Here is a 23,026-nt window from a genome sequence, read left to right as displayed (position 1 = left end):
TTGGTTTGGATAAGCCAAAAAGTACCCAGATCAATGCTGATTCGGGTACTTTTCAACCTTATCTGATCCAAATCGCCCATCCCTGTTTTTAAAACAGCCGAAGCAGTGGTGGCTGAATTGCCCCAATTTGGTCAGTTTAAACTACTCTCACCCCCACAACCTTCTCAGGCCATGGAGAATGTCTCTGATGCCTGAGAAGGCTAACGGGGGAGAGCCTATGGAAAACACTTGATTTTTAATTTTATGAACAGCTATTTGGGGTGCCTTTCAAATGCCTCCTGCCCAATATTCTCAGGCACAGAGACACTCTTAAATGTCTGAGAAGATTGGGGGGAGGTGTGCACCCTTGAAATTTCTCCCACCCAGCCTTCTCAGGCTTGGAGATGGCTGGGTGGGAGGCATTTCAAGGGTGCACAATGTCTGAGAAGTGTCTCCAATGTCTGAGAAGGCTGTCTCTGTGTGTGTGTGTGTGTGTGTGAGAGAGAGAGTATGATTGCAAATCCTTCACTGAGTTGGACTTCAAAATCTCAGGCAAGAGCACTTTTGAAAGTTTTCCTATGAACTCTCATGGATCAAAATTGAACAAAAGAAGTTTCTTCTGTTTTGAACAATCTGGAAACCTGGCTACATTTCAATAGTTTTTTTATTATTATTAAGTCAATATTTTCTCCTTTAACAAGAAATATTTCTCAGAAGTTTTCTGGCTAAGAAAGACTTGGCCACTCCACTAGGGAGAGTGAGAGAGTCGAATCTGTGCAAAGAGAAAGATAAGGTAGGTTTACTTTTCACAAATCTAGTCTGGGAACACAGTTAATAAGTAACACAAGCTCCTTTCCTTTGGATTGTAGTACTCCCACTATCTCAGTTTTTTTTTTTTTGTAATTATATTTGCCTGTTTCGCTGAGCCAGCCAAGACTTCTCTTTGCCCCCATACTAGTTGTTTCAGATTTAGAACAAGCATAGTCATGGCTCAGGCAAGAATGCATGAACTTCTTCAAAAGGCATTGGCAGAAAGTAAAGATATCAATCCTTCAGATCCATTGTTTTTCCATAATGGAGTGATGTATCCTACTATAATTTGTTGTCCAGGAACACTGAACATTCTTGACACATTTGAAGCCAGGAGTGATGATGTGATTTTAGTAGGATACCCCAAAACCGGTGAGTAGCTCTGTCTTTCAAGGAGTACCATGGTCTCTGTGTTTGCATGAGTGGGAATGCATGTGAAAATTCAATTAATATTACCAGAGAGAGAGATAATAAAGACAGTGCTTTTCTGCCAGGCATATGGCTGAGGCTAACACAAGCTCTTATGGACTTCAGAACAAGCCTCCCTCCTCTCCTTTCTACCTATCCCTATCACAAGGATAAGGGCTCTCGGTCCCAAAACTCAATGTAGAAATTATACTTAGAGGGATGGTTGGAGCATTTAATACATTTTAAATAACAAATTAGATTTTAACTGTTTATTATTTTTAAAGCTATGTATGTATGGGTTTTACATGTTGTTAACTGCCCCAAGACAGGGGTGGCCTACAAATCAATCAATCAATCAATCATAAGCATCTGTTGTCCACAGCATTATAGTGGTAGTCATCTTATATGCATACCATTAGACATCTCAGATATTATACTGTGAACCTAAGTTTGTTATTATTGTTGTTGTTATATCCTAACACAGGGGTAGTCAACCTGTGGTCCTCCAGATGTCCATGGACTACAATTCCCACGAGTCCCTGTCAGCATTTGCTGGCAGGGGCTCATGGGAATTGTAGTCCATGGATTCTGGAGGACCACAGGTTGACTACCCCAGTCCTAACACACCCACAAGTGGCTTGTGGAGGGTAACAATATCACAAGCCCCCCATAAAACCATAAAAATTATACAAGCATTTTGGGCGGGGTAAAAGCTCCCCCCCCAACCCTGCTCTCAGACTGTATTCTTGTACCACAGGAGGCCGATGACAAGTCGGGTCTGATGTACTGGCAACCCAGGAGGAGCCCTGAGTCTTAAATGTACTGGCCTCAACCATAGAACTGGTGGAAGAGCTCCATTTTGCAGTCCCTGAGGAACTGTGACACTGTCACTACATATCACCTTTTTGTGCTTCCTGCATTATTTCAGGTACTAATTGGGTTGGTCAGATTTTAGTTGAATTGGAAGCTGCATCTGGAAAATATGATGAAGAAGAAAGGGAAAAGAGGAGTATGCGGAAAAGAGAAAGTGAATTATCATTATTTCCATATCTTGAATTTGGAGATCCAGCAAAATTAGAGGTCAGTAACTGAAAAAAATGTACTACAGCTTCTTTCATCATCCAAAATATCTTATAATAGACTGGGATATTATTATTATTATTATTATTATTATTATTATTATTATTATTATTATTATTATTATTATTATTATTATTATTATTATTATTATTATTATTATTATTAAATTTATTACCTGCCACACCCAAGCAGGCTTGTGGTAATTTACAGATGTCCAGTTAACCCCCCTCCATTAAAACCTCATTAAAATTGAGAGAAAAATACCAATACAGTAAACCAACAGTCCCCAACAAGGCAGAGAACCCCCAACCCCTACCCCTACATCAAGAGGGAGGAGGAGGGAGAGACAAGGTAATCAAAATTGGAACATTCATTTATAAGAGTACCTAACTCTGAGGAATTGGAAACATAGCAACTGCACTGGAATTCATAGCAGTTCTCTCAAGCCTCACCAATTCAGTGATGCCATGATCAGTCATATATGGAAGCATCATAAACTGATGTCAGAAGGTCTCTCTGACATCAGCAATCCCCTACTCAATTGCAGAACACAACAAGGGGGAAGAGCAGTCACCCAGTAGTTACTTTATTTAAATTCCAACTATCTGTGTAATGCATTAATCTGTTTTATGATGGCCATCTGCTGCTATTCATCCCAGCAACCCATATTCTCCATTTCCCCACACTTTATCATGCAGTTTGTGTTACTTATAATGCTTCAACAGCACTTGGAGGGTTATGCCCCACCTCCTTGCAGGAGCATATCTGTTCTGAACAGTGAACAACCCTGTCAAATAGCTGAAGTCAGTAATGAGCATAGAAGGTTGCCCCCCAAACCTAATAAAATAGCATCAGAAATGGAATTTTGAAAATAAATTGGATGAAAGAGATGACAACTCTTATTCTCGCAAGGCCTTTGTAAGTTGTACGGGATAGACTACAAAATCGTCAAGTATTTAAAAGTGTGCTATATGGAGGATGGAGCAGAATTGTTCTCTCTTGCCCCAGAGGGACAGACCACAACGAATGGGATGAAATTAATTCAAAATAAATTCCATCTAAACATGCAGAAGAAGTTCCTGACAGAGCGGTTTCTCAGTAGAACAGACTTCCTCGGGAGGTGGTGGGTTCTCCATCTCTGGAAATTTTTAAACAGAGGCTGGATAGCCATCTGATGGAGAGGCTGATTCTGTGAAGACTCAAAGGGGTGGCAGGTTACAGTAGATGAGCAATAGGGTTGTGAGTGTCCTGCATAGTGCAGGGGGTTGGACTAGATGACCCATGAGATCCCTTCCAACTCTATGATTCTGTGATTCTATGATTCTAGAGTACAGCTGTCACTATCATACCCATGATCGGTAAAACTGTACTGGTCAAACAACTATCTGTTAAACTGCTTGCAATGACAGAGAAAACAAAAATAAAGGGGGAAAAAGGTTGGCAACCTCATAGAATCATAGAATCATAGAATCATAGAGTTGGAAGGGGCCATATAGGCCATCTAGTCCAACCCCCTACTCAATGCAGGATTAGCCCTAAGCATCCTAAAGCATCCAAGAAAAGTGTGTATCCAACCTTTGCTTGAAGACTGCCAGTGAGGGGGAGCTCACCACCTCCTTAGGCAGCCTATTCCACTGCTGAACTACTCTGACTGTGAAAATTTTTTTCCTGATATCTAGCCTATATCGTTGTACTTGAAGTTTAAACCCATTACTGCGTGTCCTCTCCTCTGCAGCCAACGGAAACAGCATCCTGCCCTCCTCCAAGTGACAACCTTTCAAATACTTAAAGAGGGCTATCATGTCCCCTCTCAACCTCCTTTTCTCCAGGCTGAACATTCCCAAGTCCCTCAACCTATCTTCATAGGGCTTGGTACCTTGGCCCCAGATCATCTTCGTCACTCTCCTCTGTACCCTTTCAATTTTATCTACGTCCTTCTTGAAGTGAGACCTCCAGAACTGCACACTGTACTCCAGGTGTGGTCTGACCAGTGCCGTATACAATGGGACTATGACATCTTGTGATTTTGATGTGATACCTCTGTTGATACAGCCCAAAATGGCATTCGCTTTTTTTACCGCTGCATCACACTGCCTGCTCATGTTTAGTTTACAATCCACAAGTACCCCAAGGTCTTGTTCACACACAGTGTTACCTAGAAACGTATCCCCCATCCAGTAGGCATGCTTTTCATTTTTCTGACCCAGATGCAGAACTTTACACTTATCTTTATTAAATTGCATCTTGTTCTCATTTGCCCATTTTTCCATTGTGTTCAGATCTCGTTGAACTTTGTCTCTATCTTCCGGAGTATTTGCCAGTCCTCCCAATTTGGTGTTATCTGCAAACTTGATGAGTAGTCCCTCCACCCCCTCATCTAGATCATTAATAAATATGTTAAAAAGTACCGGGCCGAGCACCGAGCTCTCCCTTTAATATCTGCTCCATTATCTTCCCCACAACAGAGGTCAGACTCATTGGTCTGTAGTTTCCCGGGTCATCCTTCCTCCCTTTTTTGAAGATCGGAATAACGTTTGCTCTCTTCCAGTCCTCCGGGACATCTCCAGTCCTTAAAGAGGTTCTGAAGATGATGGACAAGGGCTGTGCAAGTTCTCCGGAAAGTTCTTTGAGTACTCTCGGGTGCATTTCATCCGGACCAGGGGATTTGAACTCATCCAGTGCAGCTAAATGCCTCTCGACAACCTCTCTATCCATGTTAACCTGCCACCCAGACACTATCCTTTGGTTACGGCCATCTCTAGATGTGCCTAAACACTTTGACCTGTGGGAAAAAACAGATGTAAAATAGGCACTAAGCCTTTCTGCTTTCTCTGCATCTTCCATTAGAGTTTGTCCATCTGCACCCAACAGTGGGCCTATTGCCTCCTTTACTTTACGTTTGCTCCTCACATAACTGAAAAATCTTTTCTTGTTACAATGGGCTTCCCTGGCCAATCTTAGCTCACTCTCAGCTAAGTCTCCTTCCCCTAGTGGCTTTAGTTTAAAGCTCTCCTGATGAATCTCCCCAGGTTCCTGCCAAACACATTCTCCCCCAGTGTCGATAAGTGCAGTCCATCAGGTGCTAGTAGACCTTCCTCAAGAAAGCCTATCCCATGGTCCCAGAAACCAAATCTCTCCTACCGGCACCAACTACGCAGCCAGTGATTCACCTCCATTATCTTCCTCTCCCGACGCATTCCTCTTCCCTTGACAGGCAAGATTGAAGAGAATACGACTTGTGCCCCCATTTGCTTGAGCTTCCTCCCCAGATCTTGATAGTCTTTTTTAATAGGAGCGATGGTATTCAGGGACATGTCATTCGTTCCCACATGGACCATCACAAATGGGTAGTGATCCGTAGATTTGAGGAGTTTGGGCAGCCGTTCTGAAACATCTTTAAGCAACACACCTCTCGGGTTAGGGGGTTGGGCCCAGCCACATGGCGATCCATTCCTCTTAGCAGGGAGTCTCCAGTTACCAGTACTCTCCTTTTTTTTTTTATTCTCAACTCCATTTCCTTCTGTCCCCGTGGCCTCACAGCAGAACATCTAGATATGTTCTAATCACTGTAGCTGATGAGCATGACATGGGCTCTGCAGATGGTTGGTTCTTCACTGTGAATGGGCATCCTGGCCTCTATCTCTGTAGAAAGTAGGAGGGCTACCTGGAAACAACAAAATTAGAAATAATAAGCCAAGTTCAACAGTAGCAAGGAAGGTCAAGTAGATTTAGATAGACTGTTTCCACAAGGAGGGGTAAAACATTTGTGCCCCCCTGCTTGCAAACATGGGATGGTAAACCTTGTGTTTGTAGCCCTCCTCATGGGAACCCCGCTCCCCTCCCCCACATCTCCCCTCTGCTCTGTCTTGGACTGAACATCTCTTCCCGCTCCTTAGTTTGTCAATCACAGCAAATCACTAATCACAGCACAGCAGCTCTCTTGTGGACTGAATATTTCTCCCACCCCAGCCCCAAAATTAATTACAAAAAAGGCACTTCTGTGTTGCTATGTGGTAATGCCACAACACAGATGCATTTTTAATAAAAATCAACACTGCTATGGAGAAATACCAGAATGATACAGCACCCCCCCTTCTTTTAGGATTCATGTTCTTTTGGACTTTATGTCTGGGTGGATTTCTGAGATGCTGAACATGGTTCCTGGAGCCCAAAAAGTCATTTTGTGTAAATGGTTGGCTTAAAAACAAAGTGCGTAGACCCCTGTATGATCGGAAGAAGGATGCTTGATCACCCACCCACCCCTCTTTCCCAGCTCACTTCCCACCTCCAGAAAACAGAAAAGGGGCTGTATTTTGCCTGCCGGATCCCAGAAAGACCATGGACACTTTAAATAAGATTTAAAACTTCTACCACAGTTGATGTATTGTGTATAAATGTCAATATTTCCAGCCTAGAAATGATTCAGGTTAAATTCTTAAGATCCCTGCTCCAAGTACCAACCAGCATTTCCAATGCTGCAATCTGGGTGGAAATAGAATGTATTCTGTCCAAACCAGAATATGGATATGTATGTCCATGTACTGTTTAAAATTGCTTTTTTTCCACAATTAGTTTGCTTTATCTAATGATGTCTGATTCATTGGTTGTGCCATGGATACCCACTCTTGAGAAAAAAACTTTGCTCATATGTTTTATCAAAACAGTTAATACTGTCTCTTGGTTTCAACCGAGCAAAGGAGATGATAAAACAAAGAATCTTGGATATCCACCGTCAACAAGACTTCAATCAAGAAAAAAATCCACTTTTTCCAATGCCTCAATTTAATAATTTGAGGCCATTACCTTATTTATCTAATCTCGTTTTCCCAGATCATAGGAGATCATTTACACTCCTACGAAATAAGATTTTATTTTACCTTTGATAATGTAGTTTTGTGGTCATGCAGCAATGCAGACTGTGACATTCTTTAAACATTACTTGGAACAGAAAATGGAGAGGGTAGGGAGGGTGTGAGGGTGGGACAACACTGTAGAGACTATCACACCTTTCCCCCTCCATAAAGGCTCATCTCTGGTAGCTCACTGGGTGCTCACCAATGGGATGCAAGATAAAAATTGGCAGATCCACTTTTTCCAATTTCCCTCTTTCCAAATCTGAACAAATGCAAACCAGCCACTGGACATCCTTGGGATGCAGGCAATATCATGTGGAGGGGATTCTAAAACCCGCCAGCAACCAGAGGCTGTCCAGGGGCAGATTCCTCATGTGGAAATGGTCATAGTCTATACAGGATGTTTTACAAGTTTCTGAGTGCTGACCTTCTGCATATAAGGAGTCACTGTTGAATCCTTCTATGTAATCCTGTTTGACAATCTATGAAATAAGTCTCAAATGGGACTGATCAGCCTAACTTGCATAGGATTCTACTCAAAGTGGCAGTGCAAAAAATGATATTTTGATATCATCTCAGTTCAATTTCCCAAAACTTGGGAAGACTGCTTTGTTTAGGGAAAGTTTTAAACCAAGTTAGCAAGTTCTACTATGGCAAACCTTTCAGCTTTCAATGTATTTGCTTAAAACAATTTTTAACAATTTTAGGTTATATATTGACTACTTTGTGATTAAGAAGCATTTTTAATTGATGGCACCTTGTGAAGCACTTTGGGAATCTACAGAAACTGGACTATAAGTATTTTAACAAATAAATAAAAATGTTATTCACCAAAAAGGGGATGTTTACTTTTCTATTTTTTCCATTCTTTTAAAGAGGATTAAGCAACTACCTTCCAGAAGAGTGATAAAAACACATCTTGCTCCTCAAAACTTACCCAAGTCAATCTTTCAAAAGAAGGCAAAGGTAAGTGCTCTATATAAGATTTCATGTGTGGAGAAACAATGAGGGAACCTCAGAAGGACAACAAATATCAAATGCTGTTTGAAACCAAAACCTGAGGGAAAGCTTTTATGTGAAAGACCCTTCAGATAGTTTGGCTTTCAGTCCTATCACGGGGATGTCCTTCCAGGAAGGATTCCTGTGCAAGCTCCATCTGAAAAGAATGGAAGGAGAACAAGAGCACAGCACTGTGATTAACTGGCTGAAAATTAATGCTTAATACCCCTGCTCTCTGAATGGCAAAGTTTAAATGTGCAAAGTGTAGGTCAGCACTAGGCTACTTTAAAGAATTCAGTAGTTTTATTTAGAAGAGAAACAAATTTGTATAAAAAGAGAGAGAGATTTCTGTCTAACTGCCCTATTCTGTTGTTCTGTCTGCTCTGCAGGTAAGCATAGAGGAAATGTGCTGAAAGAGCCAACCAGGACACTGGAGAGGATTATTTGGCAATATCAGGAAGTTCTCAGGCTATGCTAAATATACATCTCCTCTGATGCCCCTGGCATTCTCCAGATTCTGTTCAGTCATGCATTATAGATCTTGCATATTCCAATAGTTTATTAGAAGACCTTTTTTGCATGTGTGTTTGTGTTTTATAGATGCTGGTTTTGTTTCGGAATCCAAAGGACACAGCTGTCTCTTACTTACATTTTGCAAATGGCATGAAATTGTTTCCAACCCAAAAAACCTGGGATGAATTCTTTTCAGACTTTAACAGTGGAAAAGGTGTGTTTGCTTCTTCTTTTAGCCTTTCCAGTACATTCTAGGATAAACAGGAGTAACAGACAAAAAGGGTCTAATTCTTCTTAGCTATGTGATTTCATGGAATGTCTCCTGCAATCATTTTATAAAGAAAGTTAAAGAAAACATGGCAGAATTGTTTGATGTTTTACTGTAAAGCACATTTTGGCAATCCCTAGTAGCTTAATAGCTCCACAATAAATGCACAGCACACTGACTGTGTTTAATGGTCCCATCTGTTCCACTTAATACTTCTGGTAAGACCTTGGAAGAGGAGCATGTCTCATGGCTTAAGTGCCACTCAGTGCTTAACACCCACTCAGGGCTGTCCCACCCATGAGTGCCTTTTCCTCCAACTGTCTTGCCTGGCTGTCCAGCAGCCAGCCAATTGCCTTCCGTACCCTACCCCTGACCACCCCCTCCTCCTTCCACTTCCCTCTGAGGCTTGGAGACTGCAGATCCCTGCTGCATGAGAGCTGCCCCTGCCGGTGAGTTTCCTAAAAGCTGCCTGCAGCCTTTCCGGATCCTGGGGGGAGGAGGAGGCCATCCGCAGAGTTCTTCCCCCCCCCACCCCCCTAATCTAGCTCCTGTTGTATTCCTGAATGCAATGGGCTGGGCCCCTAGTAACACATAATTGCTTGTCACATAGAGATAAGGAAATCCATAGCAGGATAGCATTATGTCACTGCAACACACCTTTGTCTACTCACGCAAAATGCATACCAACTTCTACAACCTCTCTTTTTTACATTATGGTTTGTTAAGTGGGTTAGATGTCACACTCACCTTCCTTCTTGGCTCTCTTAAAACCTATAGAGAGCTATGACTATTTCACACCTTGGGTCCTCTCTTTCACATTCAGATATATCCACAGATAGGGTAGCTCAGTCCCCTTTAGAAATCAATCCTCACTCACATAGAGCTTTCAGGGCTGGGGCTCAAACACTGTTCCAATCAGTCATTGCCACCATTAATTCATATTCTAGAATATATGTACTTTGACAGAGATATTAACTCCCCTTCAACACTGAGGGAAATGCCTAAGAAACGTTTCACTTCCATTGATCTTTTGCACAGAACTCCTCACCTACAACTATAATCCTTTAATTACAAATGTATTATTTTCAGCCTGTTCCTAGCAGCTCTTCTATACAGTTCCTGTCAGTCAGAAAACCTCTTTCCTCTTCAGCCCTTATCTGGCAGTTTCTCAGCTACTAACCTCTGACTGTTGTTTCTCAATTGCAGTCTTTCAGGTCTCCCTCTCTCGTCATTCCATCCAGTCTTGCTCCTAGAGAGAGGTGGCAACCATCCTGTCATCTCTTCAGAGTTCAAGTGGATTGTGCAGGGGAGATTTTCATATCTCTCCTGTGAGTTCTGGTGTGTGATCTTTTGTTGCCCATGCAAAATTTAAATCAGAAGCATGACTTATATATGTCCTTTGTAGGTATTGCCACATGACATGAGAAACTGTTGGTATATTTCTAACCGAAACTGCCCGACAGTCTTTGCACACAGGGCATGACTTTCAATACTAAGGCCTCACACTGGAAAGTTCATTAAAATTTTATAGAAATCCTTAAATATTGACTTTAATATTAAAGCTAATATTAACTTCGTTATAAGAACATTTTTGGCTGATTTCCTTTCAGTGCCTTGGGGTCTTTATTTCGACCATATTATTGAATGGAACAAGTATCTGGATGACAAAAATGTCATGTTTATTACCTATGAGGAAATAAAAGAGGTGAGCATTTTTTTAACTTCTGACATACCGTGTCAATCAAATGCTATCCAAGAAATAATGCTAATAGAATTTAATTCCAGATTTCTGCTTGATACTTTTACATGCTTCAGTCTATCAGAAATATTTTGTTTTAAAATTCAGCCTCTGTATCTATTAGTTCAACCTTTCTATCTCTTTGTTTGTATAATCATGATCAGTTATTAATAATTAATAAACAATTTCAGCCTGTTGAGTGTTAGAATGTCTTTGTGTGTCCTTGTGAACTGCATAAGTTCGCATCTGGAAGTTCATGTCTGGAAATGGTAAGATACAACAGTTCCTAAAGCAACATTGCTTTAATTTTAAAATACAAATAAACTGCCTGGATTGAGCAGGGTTTTGGACTAGATGACTTGTATGGCCTCTTCCAACCCTATGATCTTATCTCTTCTGAATGAAGGTTAACTGAGGATTTTTAAAGTTTCTGTGAAGGTTATTTCATTCAATAGCAATGCATTTGTTTATTTTTCTTTATTCAGAATGCAGCTCTGGGAATGAAAAGAATGGCTGACTTCTTTGATTTTTCTGTGAGTGAACAAGAGATTCAGTCCATTGTGGAGAAAACTAGTTTCAAAAGCATGAAAGAGGAAGCTTCAAAAACTCATGGAGAAATGGGCAAGAGTCTTTTCCGTAAAGGTACATTGTCATCTATTTGATAGGATTGGTGAACTGTCTATAGCTTGTTGTCCATCTGAGCTTGCTTTGATTCGTCCTCTGCTTCCAGGGTACTTTTCATATTTTTAATGTAATGTAGGTGTTGGAACCAAAGGCAAATTCAAGTTCTAGGGTCTTCTTCTACTCACAAAATTTGCTTAAAGCAAAACAGCTTAAAGCAAATTGGGAGGATTGGCAAATACTCCAGAAGATAGAGATAGAGTTCAACAAGATCTGAACACAATGGGAAAATGAGCAAATGAGAACAAGATGCAGTTTAATAAAGATAAGTGTAAAGCTCTGCATCTGGGTCAGAAAAATGAAAAGCATGCCTACTGGATGGGGGATACGCTTCTAGGTAACACTGTGTGTGAACGAGACCTTGGGGTACTTGTGGATTGTAAACTAAACATGAGCAGGCAGTGTGATGCAGCGGTAGAAAAGGCAAATGCCATTTTGGGCTGTATCAACAGGAGCATCACATCAAAATCACAAGATGTCATAGTCCCATTGTATACGGCACTGGTCAGACCACACCTGGAGTACTGTGTGCAGTTCTGGAGGCCTCGTTTCAAGAAGCACGTAGATAAAATTGAAAGGGTACAGAGGAGAACAACGAGGATGATCTGGGGCCAAGGGACCAAGCCCTATGAAGATAGGTTGAGGGACTTGGGAATGTTCAGCCTTGAGAAAAGGAGGTTGAGAGGGGACATGATAGCCCTCTTTAAGTATTTGAAAGGTTGTCACTTGGAGGAGGGCAGGATGCTGTTTCTGTTGGCTGCAGAGGAGAGGACACGCAATAATGGGTTTAACGCTCCCCCTCACTGGCAGTCTTCAAGCAAAGGCTGGATACACACTTTTCTTGGATGCTTTAGGATGCTTAGGGCTAATCCTGCATAGAGCAGGGGGTTGGACTAGATGGCCTGTATGGCCCCTTCCAACTCTATGATTCTATGATTCTGGGTGAGAGAGATCTGGTCCCTCCTCCGGTTTCTGCCCTTGGTTACATCACCGTGCGATGCATACAGCTGTAACTGACAGCTTGATATTGGAGGTTCGGAGAGGGTGGGTGGAAGGGTTTTTTTTAGTTGTGTGCCACTGTGAGCTTGTGGGCTATTAGCGGCAGCATAAAAATTAAAAAATATAATAACTATAATAATGCATACTGCAGGTTTTGCTTATTCTAACAAGTATGAAAGAAAAACTATCTTGGCCATGAAACAATAGTATCAGGGAAGAGGCAGTTCTCTCTTTTACTGTAATAGTTATTATACTTTAAATTTGCAGGAATAGTGGGTGACTGGAAAAATATCTTCTCAGAGGAACAAAATGAAGAAATGGATAAAACATTTGAAGAGAATATAGCAAGGACAAAGCTTGGAATGATGTTAAAATATGATGTTTACTGTAAGTGTTGAATACAACAAGGTTCTAGATTTCATATGGCATGATGGGAAATAGATTAATTTGAATAAGAATCAATTTTGTTTGTACTTTAAAAAATTATGTTATTTCTTTTTTTTTTTTTTTTATTTTTTTTTATAATGATTTTTTTTATTTTCATAAAGATAGAAATATAGTCATCATTTGAGAATATACGACCCCACATTGACTCCACAGTGATATAAACTTTTGCCCAAAACTCTAAGAGCCATGAGTCTAAGAGCCATCCACATTTCCACTACATTAAAAAAAAAAAAAAAGCCTGTTTAGATATACAAAAGAAAAGTTATTATTAATCAACTTACTTGAGAGATCGTAGACCTCACATTAACTGCTTGATACAATCTGAGAGCTATCCTAGCAGATATTTCTAGGTTTGAGTTAGATGCTTAACATTAAACATTTCTTATAGCACAGTATTAGTTTTGGCCCTGTATCAATACCCTGATAAAGGGAGAGGAAAGTAGGGCTTTGCCTTAAAGATGTACAAAGAAAAAAAATTACAAAAGGATTTCATAATTTCTCCTTATCCTTAATACAGATACATCTACAAACCATTTATACTTGGCCCATTCTAAGAGCCATCCTGACAGGTATAAGTTGAGAGCTTTGCATTTTCTACAGATCAATATGAGCTTTGGCCCTATAACAATACACCAATAAAAAAAATAATAAGAGGGGAAAGCCCCATTTTATATTTCCAACGCTAACGATTATATTACCTATATGCCTACTAAGAAAAAGAAACAAGAGAGAAAAAAGGCACTGCTTCCCCTTTTTCATAAAAATAGCAATATAGGATACAGTATATGTTGTTAATACAGAGAATAATAAGATTTCCAGGTTTAGATTAAATGCTTAACATTAAACATAGAACAATATAAGCTTTCAGTCTTCTATAGCTTCTCCTTATCCTTGGTTCTAATACATCTACAAAACAATTTTTGCTTGACCCATTCTAAGAACCATCCTCAGTGTAGGCTTTAGTCCTAGGACAATTCACTAATAGAAGAAAGAAAAAATAAGGGGGGAGAACCCCATTTTACATTTTCAGCACTAATGATTATATTACCTATATGCCTATAAAAGAAAAGAGACAAAAAAAAAAAACAAGAGCGAAAGAGACACTGCTTCCCCTTTTTCATAAAAATGGAAATATAGAATACGGTATAACATTAAACATAGAACAATATGAGCTTTCGGTCTTCTTAAGGGGGTCTCATCTCGAGGCTTGCTACATCTTGTCGTTCCCGTAAAATTATATTCTGTCCCATTGGCCTTTGGCGTAGAAAGTGCAGTTGTACTCTTTCCCGCAAAATATGCATCGATAAATCTTGAGGCCGTTGCACCTCCTGGACTCCAGTATCAATACAATTTTTTCCCCAGAGAGATCCTTTAAATCGGTTACTTTCACTGCAGATCCATATTTCTTTTGATTGATTTTTGTACACTCTTGCTTTGAGATGGCTGTATGTCTTTTTAAAAAGGGTGTCCTTATCTGGGCTGCAGAACTCCGGCATCCCATTTTCCGTCTCCAGAATTTCAGATTTCTCTTCTACTGTTGGTTTTCCACCTTGTTTAGAGCTGTCATCAGCCACTGTTATTGATCCATTATTCCTGTTAAAGACGTCTTCCTTGGCATCTTGGATCTCCTTGAAGATATGAATTTCAGATTTCTCTTCTGCTGTTGGTTTTCCACCTTGTTTAAAGCTGTCATCAGTCACTGTTATTGATCCATCATTCCTATTGAAGACTTCTTCCTTGCCATCTTGGATCTCCTTGGAGATATTTTTGATCAATCCATCTAAGAATACTTTGTAATCTTGGGTTTGTATCTCTATTAGATGAGCCAATCTTTTTAACATAGACATGATTTTGACTTTAAAAAAACCCGGCCCCAAACAATTTTACAAGTGGCCAGTAGAGGTCCTCTGTTTTATCCTCTAATGTTCCGGCACAGGCATGTGACGTATTGAAGCCGGTTAAGGCAGGGATTCTCGTACTGGCACAAAGTTCTCGTGAGATTTTCACATTCACTGCTCTTATCTCTATCTCCGAAAACCAAAACAATTACAATAAGAGCTTTTGCCAATTAATTCGAGTTGATTTGAATCCTTCTTCTGCTTAGTTAGGAGAATTAGCCTGCCTCTTAACGAGGTGGCTTCAGGCAGAGCAGAGTAAGAGGAGGGGGGAAACAAAGGGCTTTGATGCAGGAAGAGAGACGGAGAAAAAAAAAGCGAGAGATACTTGCAGTAAATGATGTTTTGGAACTCAGCCGAAGTCCTCCCCTCAGTTCAAAGCGTTCATTTGTGGTAAATCATCATGTAGGGTTGAAGCAGATACTTTAAGATTAAAGAAAGAAAAGAAAGTCCGAGGTAGAAAATGGCAGTCGTCCTCTGGACCTGGAACGCTGACAGCCTATAATCCAGGGAGATATACTCCCTAAAGGATTGGAGACGGCCCCAAGAACTTCCTGGGTAGAAAGGTGAGGTGAGGTTTGCGTACCCCTCCTCTTTTCTGCCAATTGCTTGCACAATTGACCCCTGTCAGGCTTCAGAGATAGCAGAGCAGATGCCCTGCCACCCTCTCAGGACGACATCTTTAGCCACACCCCCAAATTATGTTATTTCTGATGTTAAGATTGCCTTTAGTGATCAACAATACATTTGAACCAGTTTTGTTGAGTACATTTTGTTCTAGTACATCACCTCTTTTTACATTGTTGATTCGCTGTATTTTTTTAAGTGGAACAATGTTGTGAATGTTAATAAAGTGTTCAACAATATAAGTATGGTCTCTCTCCTTTCCTCTCACTCCCATTTTGTCTCTTATAAATGAAAATATACACTGACAGAGAGGAGGAGATACAAACCAAATTCATCGTTTACCAGGTTACCAAAACCCCTTGGGCTGGTCCTTTCTTTATTCTGATCTTTATTCATGACCATTTGGTTTATTTTTTAAAAACAGTATGCAATAATTATTTATTATATATTTATGTATGTTTAGATTTATATACTGCCCTTCTCAGGCCGGCCATTTTGGGGCAGTGAACACCATATGAGTATACAAGCATTTCAAGGTAGTAAGAACAATACAATAAGTCATCATAAAATTGAGTTATAATTAAAGAATTGCTGCCTCCTGCTGACCAATTGGTGTTATATAATAAGGGCAATTGAGTCAGGAGGAGTCAAGAGGAAGAGGGAGGGGAAGAGGGATGGGGAGAGATAGAGGCCTGGTGTTGATGTGAGGTGTTAATGATTCCCAAAGGTTCACTTTATACATCAGGATGAAAATGAAGCATACAAATATACTGTCCACTCATTGCACATAACAAAAAAAAAGTATCCAGAGATATTATAGTAAATCTGAAAAAAAAACACTCTTAAAACACCAAGAAATCCTGTTTAAACAGCTGAGATGCATGGAGCAAACACCCCATGGAGTAATTCCTTTTGTTCCTGCCAGCTACTTAAAGGGGCTTTCTTGGGCAGCCAGTGCTGGGTATCACTGCCCAAGAAATCCCCTTTATATAGCTGAGCCACATGTTCAGGTCTTGGCAGCTCAGTTATTTAAAGGGGCTTTCTTTGATTCAGATCCCAGCCATTTAAACCAAACATCTCAGCAGTGCTCTTGAGCCCTTTAAACCAGTACCCTTTGCTGTCTCTGGAATGGCAGAACAGGCCTGCTTTGGCCTCTAAACTGTATTCCATCCTGCACACACAAAGAGGCTCCCAACTCCTCAAGTCCACACTCCTAACCATTACACCAAACTAGCTCTTACACCAAACCCCTGAACTTGATCCGGGCCAAAACTGGCAATCAATGCAGCTACCTCAGCACAAGCTGGATGATGCAACATACACTGCATCAGAACCACCTGTCCTTCAGATGAAATATAGTTTTCTGCTTTAAAGATCTGGATGGGAAACTGGGTGTGATATGGGTGAAAATTACATGGAAGGAGGGCTTAGTTATTCATTAAAAGAAAAGTTTATGACACGGGAATGAATCTGGACAAAGGTTGTGATTTTAATTATACAGTAGCTTGCCACCAGTTTGCTTTGGAAACAACTGTTGGGTGTGTATTTACTGTCATGATAGTGCCCTCAAATAGGAACTAAATTTGCTGGGATGTAATCAGTGATTAGATATTTTTAGGAAAGGAGAAACCTGAAGCACCGATTTTGTGACTCTTTAAAAGGAGCACGAATTAAAAGTAAATCCACAAACTTCCACACTTGTTACTCTCTCCTACATCTTTTTGCAACATATAAAAATGCTGATGAAAGAAAATGACCCACTTCTTTGTAGTCCCAGTAGCAATTCTACCATATTCAAGTATCACTTCTGTCATATATTTCTGTGTGGGTGGGAAGAAGGGATTGTGTCAGCACTTGGCTCTTGTGGCCCTTTTTTGCACACCCAGGGATATGCCAATGGCCACTTTGAGGGACAGGAGATGAATTTCCTCCATGCCAAGTTGGGGGGAGAGGCATCATCTGGGCATTAAATTGGGATCACTGTGGGTAGGCAGGTAGTTGTGAGGGCCATTCCACACAACCACCAATGTAGCTAAATGTAAGTGCTATTGTAAAGTGCTACAATTAATAGCAGCAGGTCTTGACAACTCACACAGCCGTTTCTAGCAGAAAAAAGGCTCTCCCACTAATGCTGTTTTCGTTACCCACAAGTTTCCGGTCTTGCCGGAATCGCAACAAAGGAGGTGATATTTTCCCATGCTTCTTCCCACTCCTGGCCATCAATCAAACAGAACAGCCAATGAACTGTTGAGTTTGAGCTCACGGAAAGCCCCTTTCCCTTTAAAATCTTTCAAAAAAACCCCAAAATACCAGTAGCAAAAAATATTTGTTCATTTGATGTTTCAGAAAGACCTTTTTCACTGGCGTAGGAGCTGGCGCTTAATCGTTTACACGATCTTTAAGTACAAAAATCCCCCCCCCGATGGGTGCAATTTCTTGCCAAAAATGACAGGCAGTGTCGAACAGGGGCCTGTATTGTGCTCAGAAAGTTTAAAGACAATTGCAGAAGGGAGCTTTGTTTTACTGTTAGGCACTTCTGTGGAGGGACTTCAGCCGAAGAAGCCTCACTTATTTGTTGCTTTCACTGGTTTAAGGGGGGGAAATGGTGATCCGGAACCTCGGGGGTGAGACCTAGGGAGGGACATTCTTTCTCCCGCTACATTGAGAATGCACATGTCTTTTTTGGATGTGTTGCAGGTTGTTCTCAGGAGTGAAGCATTTTTTTTTAGTGGGAATCCAATTTTTACGATTCCCTGAAAAGCGCTACATTGAAGCGCTTTTTGCAAGAGTGTTGCAGATTGTGCACGACGTCGTGCATAACGTTAAAAAAAACAGTGTTACACAACAGTTAGACTTCAGCAACATTAGCGCTGTGCAGAATGGCCCTGAGTCTCTTGCATTGTACAGGGTTTGGACTAGATAACCCTGGAGGTCTCTTCCAACACTATGATTCTAATTTTTGAGAATAATAAAAGCCAAATGATAACATTTGCTGGCAGATGAAATAAAGGATCCTCTTTACTTTTAATTCGTGCTCCTTTTAAAGAGTCACAAAATCGATGCTTCAGGTTTCTCCTTTCGTGCAAAGATCGAATTACTGAATACATCCCACCATACTTTGGTTCCTATTTGAGGGCACTATCACTACAATAAAGACACACCCAACAGTTGTTCTCAAAGCAAACTAGTGGCAAGCTACCGGTATAATTAAAATTGCAACCTTTGTCCAGATTCATTCCTGTGTCATAAACTTTCCTTTTAATGAATAACTGAGCCCTCCCGTGTAACTTTGACCCACATCACACCCTGTTCCCCATTCAGATCTATAATCAGAAAACTATATATTACCTCACAGAGAGGTGATTCAGATTGCAGTTTAGGCCAAATTGGGTTTGTTGAATACAGCCACTGCAATGTTTGCAAAGAAACCTCCAGAGATATGGTAACGCAATAGTCAAAATGGTGATTTTGATTGATTTAAAAAACTCAAATATCTATAGAAACAGGCTCTGAGAGAAGGATAATACAACTGACTTGGGAAGGAATATTCTCGCTCAGCATTTCAAATTAAAGGTTTGCACTTAGGTTACTACATGTCCTTATAGTCTCCCTATATCAGCGTGACCAGACTGATGTTGTGAGCTTGGACTCTGCTTCATATTGGGATTCAACAAGGAGGGAGTGGAGGGTTAGTCCCCCATCCCCTCTGCCATTTTTTCAGCCCGAAGCAGCCCTGGCCAGCCACTGTTTGGAGAAACTTATGTGCAGCTCATCAGGACTCACCGTTTTTTCAGTGAAGCAAATGGTGTCTCCTCTTGGCTATTTCAGGTCAGAATGATGGCACAGGGGAAGCTTACCTTCCTATATTTTTATGTTGCTAGAATCTACATTTTATGGATCTTCTAAGTATAGACTTCTAATTTAATTTTATTAAAATACTTTTATCTTTCCAATCAAAGCCTCTTTATGGCCTCCACCCATCTATGTTAAGGATCTGGTCATGACTGCCAGGTCTCAAGGTTCAGCAAGACATCAGTTAAGCCACATGAATGAATGGTAGCACATCTCCAGCTATGTGATAGCTTTCAGACTTCCTGAAGGTCAACAAGAAATCAGACTTTTTGATTTCTTATGGAAGGCCATTTTTTGTTCTATGCTTGTAGTCTGTATCACATTGACCATGGTATGTCAATGATTCAAAGAAGAAGAGTTGGTTCTTATAGGCCACTTTTCTTTACCCGAAGGAGTCTCAAAGCAGCTTACAATTGCCTTCCCTTTCCTCTCCCCTCAACAGACACCCTGTGAGGTGGGTGAGGCTGAGAGAGCCCTGATATTACTGGTCAGTCAGAACAGCTTTATCAGTGCTGTGGTGAGCCCAAGGTCTCCCAGCTGGCTGCTTGTGGAGAAGTGGGATATCAAACCCGACTCACCAGATTATAAATTTGCACTCCTAACGACTACACCAAGCTGGCTGTCTAACTTCCCCTTCCTGCCAGGGAGCTAGATGTGTCCCTTTTAAATTGTCTCCCTCTATGAATTCATGAACCTATGTAAATTTGGGGAAGAGGAAGAGCATATGGCATATATTCAGAATTTCATTATCAGATTTTTGCAAAGACAATGAAATAAATAGATATCACTTTGATATCAAATATACATGCTGTCAACAGTCCTCTCCAGGCACATCCAAGATCTTCAGGAATTTACCAAACTAAAGTTGGCAACTATACATGTACATTCTGGGGTCTGGCAACTAGTGCAAGATGCAGAAGGTAGGGATATGGAAGGCAATGGTTGGCAATGGCAAGTTTTCACTTCCAGAAAAACCCAGAAGTGACATCATGTCTCTCTATGAATCACTTTGGTAAACCCTAACATTTCTGGAAATGAACAGAGATGACTGACATCACTTTTGAGGGCTCCCCAGAAGTGACATCACACTGCTGACCCAGTGGCCATTTTTTCTCCTTCCCCTGGAAATGGGAACTGACAACTCTGGATCCCTTCCAGTGGCTCCACAAAACCCATTCACAGTGAATCTGCAATGAGGAAAGCAAAGGCTAGAGTTACTTTCCAACAGCTCTCTTGGTTAAATAGTAATTTTTCTACCTCTGCACCTCCCTGCATGCACACAGAAACCACAATGTTTAGGTTTTTTTGTCTTCTGGGTGACCTGTATATAAATGTTGGCTGATTCAGGAATGTCATAGCGAAAGATCAATCTATACATGGTCTCTATTGTAAGAGACACAAGAATGCCTAAGAATAAGAAAGTTACTGCTGAGTTTCTGAATAAGATGTTAAGTGAGGGTGCCAAGATACCTCCAGAAGACATGATCTTTTCCTACAATGGAGTGTCATATCCTGCTGCAGTTTGTAACCCAAACACTTTGCAGGCTTTGGAATCCTTTGAAGCCAGGATGGATGATATAATCTTGGCAGGATATCCCAAAACTGGTGAGTCTCTCTTTTTTCCTCATAAAAATGTCCCATAGAAGCTGTACAGATATAAATTCATGCAACTGAGAAACTACATACTAATTATACATAGTATCACTACTGAATTGTCCATTTCCTTAAGAATTTTTGCTTCCACTTTCAAGGCATAATCATTGTAATATGAAGAACATATTGTAATATAAACATAATGTAAGGGTAATAAAAGTCATTTGTTATTACTCTTTTCCTCCTCTCCCTCTTCATTTTTTCTTCATTTCAAAATCACCTTCAGAGTTTTGGTCACACAGGTGATAGTATGTCCCAATATTATCTTTCATGCCTCACATTTCCATCCAGACCAGTTTGTAAGGGAGTCTATTCCTTCACAGGTTTGTAGTTCATTGCACTCTGTGCAAGGATAGTTTTTTGCACTCTAGAGCAATCAAACTACAATGATTTTAGTCATTACTTTTTTTTATGGGGGGAGGCATTGCATAGAACTAAATAACTTTTTAACAAGATCACTCCCATTAATTTCCCAAACTGGGGAGGCATTTTTGAGGGAGTGTGGAAGAGAGTAGCTTTTTAATAAAAAGGATCAGGTGAATATTGTTTGTTTGAATGCTATAAATGGTAGACTGTGGGCATCATTTATCATTTAAACCACCACCACCACAAGTATTATCTAGTAAGTCTTCAGGATACTTGCATGGTCACCCAAACTCACCTTTTCCCCTACCTTTGGGCTACCGTGACTATTTTTCAGTCACCAGTGAAGAAGCTGCTGTGTTAATAGTCCCTAGAAAATTATCAGTAGCCTCCCTGCAATGCCCTGCAAGCCTCCCTGAAAGGCCTGAGGCTTCAGAGGTATGGCTGCTCTTATTGGAATATAGTAGGGAACAAAAGCAGAGGTCAAAGGGGGAAACTCTAGATCATGCTGCCGAAGAAGGATATGTGCAATTGAGGTATTTTTCAAAGCAACTTAAAATGCAGGTGGGATATGTTGGGCATCTCCAAGGGCATGCTCTCCACGTTCTTCTTGTTCTTCAGGCACCAACTGGCTTGATCACATCCTAAACTTTATGGAAAATACAGCTGCAAAATATACAGAAGAAGAAATGAAAAAGATTATGGAGCTTGAAAAGGAATTGGAAGTAACTCCACGCCTTGAATTTGGAAATCCAGATAAATTCCAGGTGAGCATGAGAGAAAAGTTACTGATGACAGAAGTGCCCTCTTTGAAAGGATAAACAGAACATTTTGGAGAAGAGCTATTTTTTATACTGTGCTTTTCACTACCAGAAGTCCCAAAGCGGCTTATAAACACCTTTCCCTTCCTCTCCCACAACAGACGCCCTGTGAGGTAGGTGGGGCTGAACCACCAAAAGTAATCTAATTGCAAACAAGGCTATATAAATACAATGGTCATAAAGGGATGAGCACAGTTATATCAAACACAGTAAGACATAATTATTTGTACTGATAACATATGTTGCTAAATACATGCAATGGGAGCATAGTAATGAATGCAAAATTCATTACTAGATAGTTATAACCAAGCTTTATAGCCCTTGTTCTCCAAATTGTTGAACATTTCTAGTCATGTTGTCATTTCCAAACAAACTGAAGCAGCTAAGGGTTGCAAGCTACAATTGTTGCCCATTTCATCCTTTGCCATGAAGGAAGTTTTCTCAAGATGTGGAGCAATACTAAAATATGGACTAAAATATGGTGCTTTTCCTCAAAATATTGTGCTGAACAGTCTTTAAACTTGAAGAAAAATCCTTATCTTATTTATTTATTTCATCATTTGTATACCATCACTCTTGACCAAGGCTGTCTTGTGGTGGTTCACCGGATAATACAATAAGATCACAATATAAAACTCCCATTAAAACCTCATACAACAAATGACAGATGGCAGCTTACTCAATTTTCAATCATTCCACCCAACCCCACTGTTCCAGCCTATGGGCCCATGCTGATAACCCCCGACAAGATGACCCAAGGGTGTTGAGGTGGGCAGAATCCGCAGTTCAAAACTCTGGGCATCGCCCTGGCCTCTACCAAACGCCTGGCAGATGAGCTCCATCTTGCAGGCCCTGCAGAACTCAGAAAGCTCCATCAGGGCCCTCAGCTCTCCCAGGAGCTCATTCCACCAGGTAAGGGCCAGGACCTAAAAGGCCTTGGCCCTGGTCAAGGCCAGGCAGACATCCATCAAATTCATACCCACAGAGTGAAAAGCCCTGGGGGCGGCATAAGCAGAAAAGCAGTCCCTCAGATAAGTAGA

At 40.7% G+C, this 23,026-nt stretch overlaps 1 protein-coding gene across 1 annotated transcript in view; it reads left to right on the top strand.

Annotated features, from left to right (window-relative positions):
- The first annotated feature begins 911 nt into the window (after nucleotides 1–911).
- LOC143842226 (sulfotransferase 6B1-like) overlaps nucleotides 912–23,026 on the top strand; it is a 31,793-nt gene continuing 9,678 nt past the window's right edge. The window contains exons 1-8 of the mRNA XM_077347095.1: nucleotides 912–1,161; nucleotides 2,126–2,277; nucleotides 8,007–8,096; nucleotides 8,730–8,856; nucleotides 10,521–10,615; nucleotides 11,134–11,290; nucleotides 12,596–12,715; nucleotides 21,787–21,932. Coding sequence (XP_077203210.1) covers nucleotides 966–1,161; nucleotides 2,126–2,277; nucleotides 8,007–8,096; nucleotides 8,730–8,856; nucleotides 10,521–10,615; nucleotides 11,134–11,290; nucleotides 12,596–12,715; nucleotides 21,787–21,932 — 1,083 coding nt within the window. The 5' untranslated portion in view covers nucleotides 912–965. The remainder of the gene's footprint in view (nucleotides 1,162–2,125; nucleotides 2,278–8,006; nucleotides 8,097–8,729; nucleotides 8,857–10,520; nucleotides 10,616–11,133; nucleotides 11,291–12,595; nucleotides 12,716–21,786; nucleotides 21,933–23,026) is intronic.

Source organism: Paroedura picta, chromosome 1 (assembly GCF_049243985.1).
Source record: "Paroedura picta isolate Pp20150507F chromosome 1, Ppicta_v3.0, whole genome shotgun sequence".
Classification (NCBI taxonomy): domain Eukaryota; kingdom Metazoa; phylum Chordata; class Lepidosauria; order Squamata; family Gekkonidae; genus Paroedura; species Paroedura picta.
Note: the sequence above shows the minus strand (reverse complement) of the source record. Positions and strands in the feature narration are given on the sequence as shown.